Here is an 8,313-nt window from a genome sequence, read left to right as displayed (position 1 = left end):
AAAACTTGGGCCTAGGCTTACCTCAAGCGCGGAACCGATGATCAGTGCTTGAATGTTATTAGCCTTCATAGTGATGAAGGCCAAAGGAGCCAGTAATTGAGAGAGCCTGATGAAGGCTATGCGATCTGGACACTTGGTTGTTTATGTCCCGTCGTTGTCCTTGAATTTCATATGAGCAAATTTTCATCGTCATTCTTTTCCCAAACTAATATCAACCATCTTCAGAAATACCATCAAAACTTCGATGAACTTTGATTGCAGTTTTTGTAGTTCATCAAAAGTTAGCCATATACGCCAAAGTTGAGAGGTATAAATGGCGCAGATTGCTGGTAGTTCTCATAAGGCGACTTCATATTATCCCAAAATTGGAGTCCTCGAGTTTGCTTTCGCAATTCCATGGCTGAAAATGGTGAATGCATGCAGTAAGCTTCACAAAAATAGCAGTCCACGTCTTTTCAGTTACAATTATTTAACATTATACGCAATCACTAAAATATAAATCTTGAATGTGGTCTTGAAAATCAGCTCAAACTTTAATATTGTTGATCTTCCTACTGCAATCGGGCCCTGGACGTGAATTTTTTCGACTATTATAAAATAAAATAAATTATCATGATAAAAAGTTAACCGATGTACAAACAGATTGTATCAGTACTATTATATTGAAAAACTGTGCTAGTTGTTTTTTAATACAGACATTAAGAAATTCACAATTATCTTAACTCGTTTCATTTAACATCGCCTTTCAACTAGTGCCTCAGGGTTCTAATCTGCAGATCATTAAAGCAATTTGCGATCTAAAATAAACTTATTGTCCATTCTTGACATCATGACGTACTTCATATGAAGGCACTCCATGTAGTTTTCTCATTAAAATTTTCATTGTTTTAGTACGATATAGTTTCATATGAAGCATTCCATACACTTGCAGCACTACACTGATAAATATCAGGGAACAGAGCGTGTGTAAAACAAGCGTGGAAAATCTTCTTTATTACGTGTGACATGCAAGATGACTAATAAATTTTGTAACAATTTTTCTCAACTTCTGTTAATATTAAAGACTGAAACCAATGAATGAAATCCGATGTATCAAAAATTCCTTTCCATTTCAACCCTGTGGGTTTATGGAATGAGAACGTAGGCCGTATTATGCAATCATGATTGGATTGACACCGAATGATCGCTCAAAATTCTCAATATTTACGATAATCGAAAAAATACTCTCTTATTCAGATTGGATAAAGAAATATATCGTGACAGTCTCCATGATTTACTATTTCCCTTATGCCAAACATTTTTTTCCTGACGAAATTCACCAGAAGCCTAATAATATTAAAATTTCAATGATCAACTATCACTTGAAGTTCAGCTGACGTGCCTCAATTTGTAGGACAAATTTTGCTTCGCTAAAATTTATAAGCGGACCTTTTTGTAATCAAATAGGTTAAAATCATGTTCCACAATTTTAGTGATGCGACCAGCAGGTTAGTTTAGTTCTGCAAGACGTGGGCGATGTATGGCTTGACCTGCTCGAACTGCGCGGGGTACTTGGTGCGGTAGCTCTCCACGAACAACTTCACCAGCGCGTTCATGTTGCTCTGTTCCGCCGCGCTGCAGGGGGCGCAGCTCCCGCCGGCTCCCAGGCTCAGGATTTGTCCTGAAAAATTTAATTTCTCGTTCAATTATTCTGAAATTAATTCTCACATTTTGTCATTAGAAAAACATAGTAAGTAATAATTCTTACTTTGGATTTCCAAATACAGAGTTCAATAGTCAGCATTGTTTAGAGACAACTTTAATGAATTTGCGCATACACAATTCTTCAGATATTTCGTTCAAAACGAAATAATAGGAAAGCATTTCCAACAAACTGGTTAATTTAATTGAAAGATATAAATTAAATATCAATAGTAACTGACCAGCGATGCTGCTTGCCGTGGGGTTAGGACAGGCGGCAAGGTTGGCGAAGCAGCCTGTGAGCACCCGCACTGAGTCTGCGTTGTTGAAGAAGCGCTGCATCTGCGCAGACGACAGCTGACTGATCGCCTGATTCTGCGGCAGGCGGTCGAACGAGCCAGACGGCGCCTGATCGTGAGAAGAATAAACTCATTTAAGAATTTTTTTACAGTGCTGCCAATTACACAAACACTGCATAAAATTACAAGCTTACGATAGTGTCTTCATACGAATGATAGGTGTCATAGTAATATATATATTAAACTATATGTTCCAGATATATAATACACATATTAATGTGTAAGGTAAATTCATGGCTTTTCTATTAATTTAATCTACGGAATAGTACAGAAAGAATAAAATGAGCTCGGAGGAAAACTCAAAGCATGCAAAGACTTTAAATGTTACCTAAAGTTTCGAAACTTTGAATGGTAAACCATGCGGCGATTTTGGGGATGAAAGTTATATAATATTTATCCCTTTTTCTGCAACAATTGGCTCCAAATTGAAACAAATTTCCACTAAATCTTTTAGCTAATTAAATTTCAACACTTGATGGTTGCTAAAATTGTATTTTTTACTCATTTACGCATTTAATTTAGGAAATAATTAGAAATATATATTATTTTTAAAATGCTGTATTTTGAATACCCATAACTTGAAAACTCGAATAGATGATTACAAAATGGTATTTGGAATTGATAACTTGCAAAAATTTGTGGTAAATAATTTTGTAGATTCTAAGAATCACGTAGATTAAAAGGTTTCCAAGAAATGTTGATGATGGTTAAAATTAATAAGTTATACAACAATCAATAGCATAAATTTTTTATAAGAGAATTTGTGAACACACCTGCTGCTGCGACACGGCTGATCTCGTCAGGGCGATAGCGATGATGCAGATGAAAATCTTCCTACAAAAAAAAATTTTAATTTAAAACAAAAATTTAATGTAATTACGTACGATTTCGATCAATGAAAAATTCGAAATTCACAATACGTTTACCTTGAATCCGTAAAATATATTAAGTCATGACCTGACAAATTGCTAATTGACGAAAATATTCTAGTTATTATATAGTCTCTTAGCTTTAAAATCTATAAGGCCGAGCGTTCAACATGTACAAATAATTTCCTTGTGACCATTCCTTAACTCACATGATGCCGGAGAGACGAACTGCTACGGATTGAATCTCTGTGAGGATTTTCAACTCGATTTATACCCTGGAAAAGAATCGAGGGGCAGGAATCCTTCAAGCAAAGAAGAATTGGAGGGGAGAAATGCACGCAAACAATGACTGCTCAAAACGTGCGTCACTTCGCCCGACATGATGGCGCTTATTTCTTTCATTGTTAAATTTTTTGCAATTGGATTCTTCTTCTTTGTCGTGAATGATTGTGCATTAGTAGATTTTTTATCGACTGAAGTTAAAATGAAGGGAATAAAAGTTGGGAATCATTTTTTTTAAATAGAAACTCCTTCAGAATTTCGTTGATATTTCATCCGCAACTCATCAAGTGCGTTATTTAAAATGTTAGTTTGAGACTGCGTCTTAAACTTTTCGTGTGCTTAAATTCTTCGCTGGCAAGAGCCTAACATTGTTTTTTGCTTTTGAGCAAACAACATCCAGAATCCAAATGTTCATAATATTAATGAATCATGAACATCAAAGAATAGGGCTCGTCACGGTTACCATCGATGCAATGCATCGCTTGAGGCCAGTCAAATTTGCCTTCTGGTTTGGACTTTGGACTTTGGAATTTATGGCCTCCTCCAATGCGTGACTTGCAACTTGCAACCTTTTGCTCTTTCATTGCGGTTACCAGCCAGTTTCAGGCGCAGCTTTAGGTTGTCTCTAAGCCTTTCGTGGAAGTGTTCGTACTGTTTGGTCCGGATATAACCGGTCTTGTAACCAGAAACTGGACTTCAATAATAAAAAAATGTTCTCCAGCTTTGGGTGTCGACTAGCTACGCGCCTCATTTATCAACCGAGATCTTAAAACTCTGTTGAAATTTAAATTTGTTCTCACCGATATTCAGCTTTTAGTAACTCATTGATGTCAAATCTTCCTTTGATCCAAAATAGTTATGGGTAGACAATTGAAAATTCATGTGACATTTAAAGCAAATTATTGATTGTTATATAATGATTGAATTATAACAAAACATAACATAGTGATGTCGATGCTGAAGAGTAAGCCTGATGTTGCCTGTCTCCGATTCTTGTACTTTTCGTGACTTGTTCACAGAAGATCCAAAAGCATGTCCTTTGACTGGATATTTTCAAGACTGACGATAGTTTGAAATAGCTACTAGACGTCCACCCGGTTCGATATGGTGCTAGGCATTTCAAGTCTGAACATATATTTTTCCATAGCTTTATATAGTCTGTTCTTGAACGCGTTTACACTGGGAGCGCCAGCGATGTAATCGGTGAGGCTGTTCCGGGTCGCCTGCCGAAGACCACAACTGCCTTGGATGTAATGCCATCATGATTCCTGCCTTCCGGAACGTAGCCTTCAACACTTCAAGCCGTCCGTATCTAGGCCGTGGGTCGAACCAGCCCTCGGTCGAACGGCCACTTGTCGCAGGACGATAAATTTTGGAACAGAACTTTGCTATCTGAAACCTAACCTCAGATGCGGTGAACGTAAAATTACGTAATTTAACGATGCCCGGAAGTCAGATTCTATCCGCGGCCCATGGTGGTGCACGGCAGGTGGTGGTCAAGGCCGGAGGAGGACAAAGCCGAGTGGTGCACGGCTGATTGGTGGATATCCGGAGAAATCCAAGGCGTTCGATTCAGGGCGTATTGGTGCACAAAATTGGTGGTGCACGGCTGCGCTCCCGTTTCTGCATCTATGAACTCGTATGAGCGTCTGACCAGTCCAAGAAGTTTGTTGGATTTATTAGCTTGCGTTTCAACAGACAACATGCATAGAAAATTTCAGCCCCTTGTTGACATAAATTCCCGAATCTTTTTCCGCACTAGACTTTTCAATCATTACTCTCTTGTTGCAACCATGTCTTCTCATACTGTAATCTTGCTGTTCATTGTTTTTTTCGAGGTGAAGTACTTTACACCTGTCGGCATTAAAGCGCAGCTACCACTTATCAGCCCAGTTTACTAAACTGTCAAGATCATCTTGCAATTGCTCTTCATTTGACGCATTATTCACTGTATTATAAACTTTTGTGTCGTCGGCATACATGGAACATGGAGCACACTCTTGACACTACGTCTGGTAGAGCGTTTATAAAAGCAACGAACAAAATAGGCCCAAGAACGCTTCTTTGCGGCACCCAACTGCGCATTAATGCCCAGTCTGACACGGTTCCGTTAATACTGACACGTTGTCGTCTACCTACTAGAAAATCTCTGATTCATTGGAGTTATACGTTTCCCTCTATTCGGCTATTCCCAAGGACTTCACTTTACGAAACAGCCGCTCATTAGGAACACTGTCATATGCTTTGGCAAAATCGAGGTACACTGCATATCCACTGGCTCCCTTTCGTCCAGCAGGCTAGTCCAGTCGTTCAATGTAGATAATAAGTTAGTGGTGCAGGATCTACCGGCAGTAAAGCCATGTTGACAGTCTGATAGGAGATGGTAAACAGTCAAGCGATCGATAATCCTATCCCTCACAACAGATTCCATTAATTACCTTACAAACAACTCTTGTCAGACTGACAGGGCGATAGTTATCGGGGCTACTTTTGTCATCTTTTTTGAACAATGGTGTTACTTGAGCTTCTTACCAATCGGTCGGCAAAGTTCTTTCGTTCGAGGTTTTTTGAAAGAATACTGTCAATGGGCCGGCCGGAACGGTTGCTAATTCTTTGAGCAATCTAGGAAGGAAGCCGTCTGGTCCTCATGACTTCTTGGGATTTAGAGCGACCAGGCGCTCCTTAAAATCTAGAATACTGTTCAAGTTCTCATCTGTGAAGACACTGCTAAAGAACTGATTAAGAACGTTGGCCTCGCCCTCATCAGAGATATCTTTCGCTGGTCTACTTTCAAATCGGAAATACCGTTGTTTGTTTTGCACTTCGAACTAGCCTACAAAATGAAGTCTTTCGGATTCTTTTTTTGCATTTTTGGCGATATTTTTTTCGAAGTTTTCCAATATAGTGAGACAGCCTTTTTTAACTTGATTTCGAGCTCTTGCACACAGGTTATAATCAGGTTCGCTGCGGGTTCGCGAATAACGCTTGTAGGATTCCTTCTTGTTCTCTAGCTGAGTTATAACTTCACTGTTCATCCACTGGGACTTTTTGACTCCTCCAAGCGTAATCTTAGGTACACAGGCATCAACTGCAGACATAAACGTGTTTTGAAATATGACCATGAATCAGTCACATTCATGTCCTTAATACAGTCCGAAATATTCGCCGCATTCACCGCTTCACGGAGTTTACCATAGTCGCGTTTCGCTAAGTTTGAACGCGAAGCGTATCCGAAGCGTCTTCCGAAGCGTCTTTTCTGCATGGCACTTAATACTGAAAAATAATGATTGGTGGTGGCTTCTGCCGAACGGAGCCTCGTGGCGAAGCTCATCTAACATTGATTCTTCACTAGTCAACACTAGGTCTAGAATATTTGGCGTCTGTTCACCCCTAAAATTGGTTGGCTTGGCGATGTTCTGCATTAAAAAGTAGCCTCGCACAGACTCCAAGAACAGCGATGCTGGGTGATTCCAATCTCTTGGAGAGGATTCATCTGTCCAGTCTATTTCTGGACGGTTAAAGTCGCCAACGATCAACGTATGCGACCTGCTGAAAGTCGTGCTCGGTAAAGATTGTTTAGTACGTTATCATTATCAGAGGAACGGTTTGGTGATCTTTAAAGGACCCCTATGAGGAGGCCATCCTAGCCTTTTAGAAAAAGTTCGCGCCACACTGATTCTCACGCTAATTGATGCTCTGCAGATAACTTGCTGGGCCACATAAGTGGCTCTAACCCTCAGAGCTGAACCTCTACTGTACTGCTCTTCATTTAAATTATGAAAACAATCAAAACCTGGGAAGTGGAATTTAACAGGTAAAAATTCTGCAACTGAAATTCAACAGCTGTGTATGGTTTATCGAAACTTTTGATAAATAGTACAAAATCCTGGGGAATATACAAATCAACGGACTAGTTCCAGATCAAAATTTACGTCAAGATAAATAATATCTTAGAATAAGTGGCGTGGTAACATTTCAAATACCTTGGGATATTCTTGATTTTGTGCGAGAGCGCCAGCAACCTACCTGCAGCGTCGAAGCGGGGTCGTCGCTGAAGCATCCAACTCGTCCCTTCACAGCCACTGCCGATCCTGCGGTGGCTTCGTACGTTTACTCTCATGCAACCAGTTGCATGTACTCAATTAAGTGACGACAATAAAATCGAGAACAGAAAAACAAATGTGTTTCTTTGATACTTGCGTCGATGAAGTGAGATATTATTTGTTGCTTTGGAAACCTTCTATTTTTAACTCCTAAAAAAACGAATCTTTAATTTAATTATTTTGGTCGGAGTCTACCTGTTTGATTCATTTCATCCAAGCAATGTAATATTAAATCTAACGATAAATCTCCCAACCCGATTATGAATCCTTAATATCGTAATTTTCAAGGTATGAATGCTCCAAATAATTTGGCATGCTCTCTGATTTGACATGATAGGTTATCCACTGTCCGGTGCAATAATGGTAGCGTATTTGTTGTTCCTCATTCGTCGAACTCACATATCTCATTTTTATATGTTAATATAGAATCTACAATTCGAAGCTTGGAATTTCTACAATTTACATAGTACGCAAAATATGTATCAATTCTGTAATTTTTCACTATTTTTAATGCAAACCCTCTTAACTTGGAGGAGTGACTTCCCGACATTGATTGTTAAACGCTCAAGTGGTCATATTAAACGCTAAAAGTAGGGACTTTTTTGTGAGATAACCTGTATATTGTTAAACGTGTTCCAACATTAATTTAATTTATATGATCTGAGAATTGAACATCTTCAGCAAGCTGCGCATTTATGTTGATTTGATGGACTGAAGATAATGAAAAATGGCTAATATAAGAAGTTTAGGCACACGTTCTTCTTCATTGTAACGTAAACTAAATCAAAATGACCTTTACTTTTTCCAAAAATCTAGTTGTTACGAAAAAAGTCCAGACACAATCCTGCAGGCTCTTTTTAACTTGAATTTAGATGAAAATGAGACCTATAAATCAACTTCGGATTAACTTCAGAAAATATCAAAAGTCACAGATTCTCGAGATTCAAGACTCCACTTGAATCAATATCACTGCCTTCATGGACTAGAAATTCTAAAGCTATTTTCATTTATGTACACCTT

At 38.7% G+C, this 8,313-nt stretch overlaps 1 protein-coding gene across 1 annotated transcript; it reads right to left on the bottom strand.

The window, feature by feature from the left end:
- Positions 1–978: 978 nt before the first annotated feature.
- Positions 979–3,198, bottom strand: LOC108669169. The gene is made up of 4 exons (XM_018156469.2): positions 3,118–3,198; positions 2,813–2,873; positions 1,923–2,088; positions 979–1,660 (listed from the first exon to the last, which is right to left on the bottom strand). Coding segments are annotated over exons 1-4 (396 nt in total). The 5' UTR covers positions 3,120–3,198; the 3' UTR covers positions 979–1,493.
- Between the last annotated feature and the right edge of the window lie 5,115 nt (positions 3,199–8,313).

The sequence above is a fragment of the Hyalella azteca genome, unplaced genomic scaffold, assembly GCF_000764305.2.
Source record: "Hyalella azteca isolate HAZT.00-mixed unplaced genomic scaffold, Hazt_2.0.2 contig9713, whole genome shotgun sequence".
NCBI classification, from domain to species: Eukaryota; Metazoa; Arthropoda; class Malacostraca; order Amphipoda; family Hyalellidae; genus Hyalella; species Hyalella azteca.
Note: the sequence above shows the minus strand (reverse complement) of the source record. Positions and strands in the feature narration are given on the sequence as shown.

Coding starts and splice junctions, on each gene's coding strand:
- LOC108669169 (XM_018156469.2), bottom strand. Junction 2,089..2,812: donor CAGCCGTGTCGCAGCAGCAG/GTGTGTTCACAA, acceptor TCTCACGATCAG/GCGCCGTCTGGCTCGTTCGA. Junction 1,661..1,922: donor CACGGCAAGCAGCATCGCTG/GTCAGTTACTAT, acceptor TAAATTTTTCAG/GACAAATCCTGAGCCTGGGA.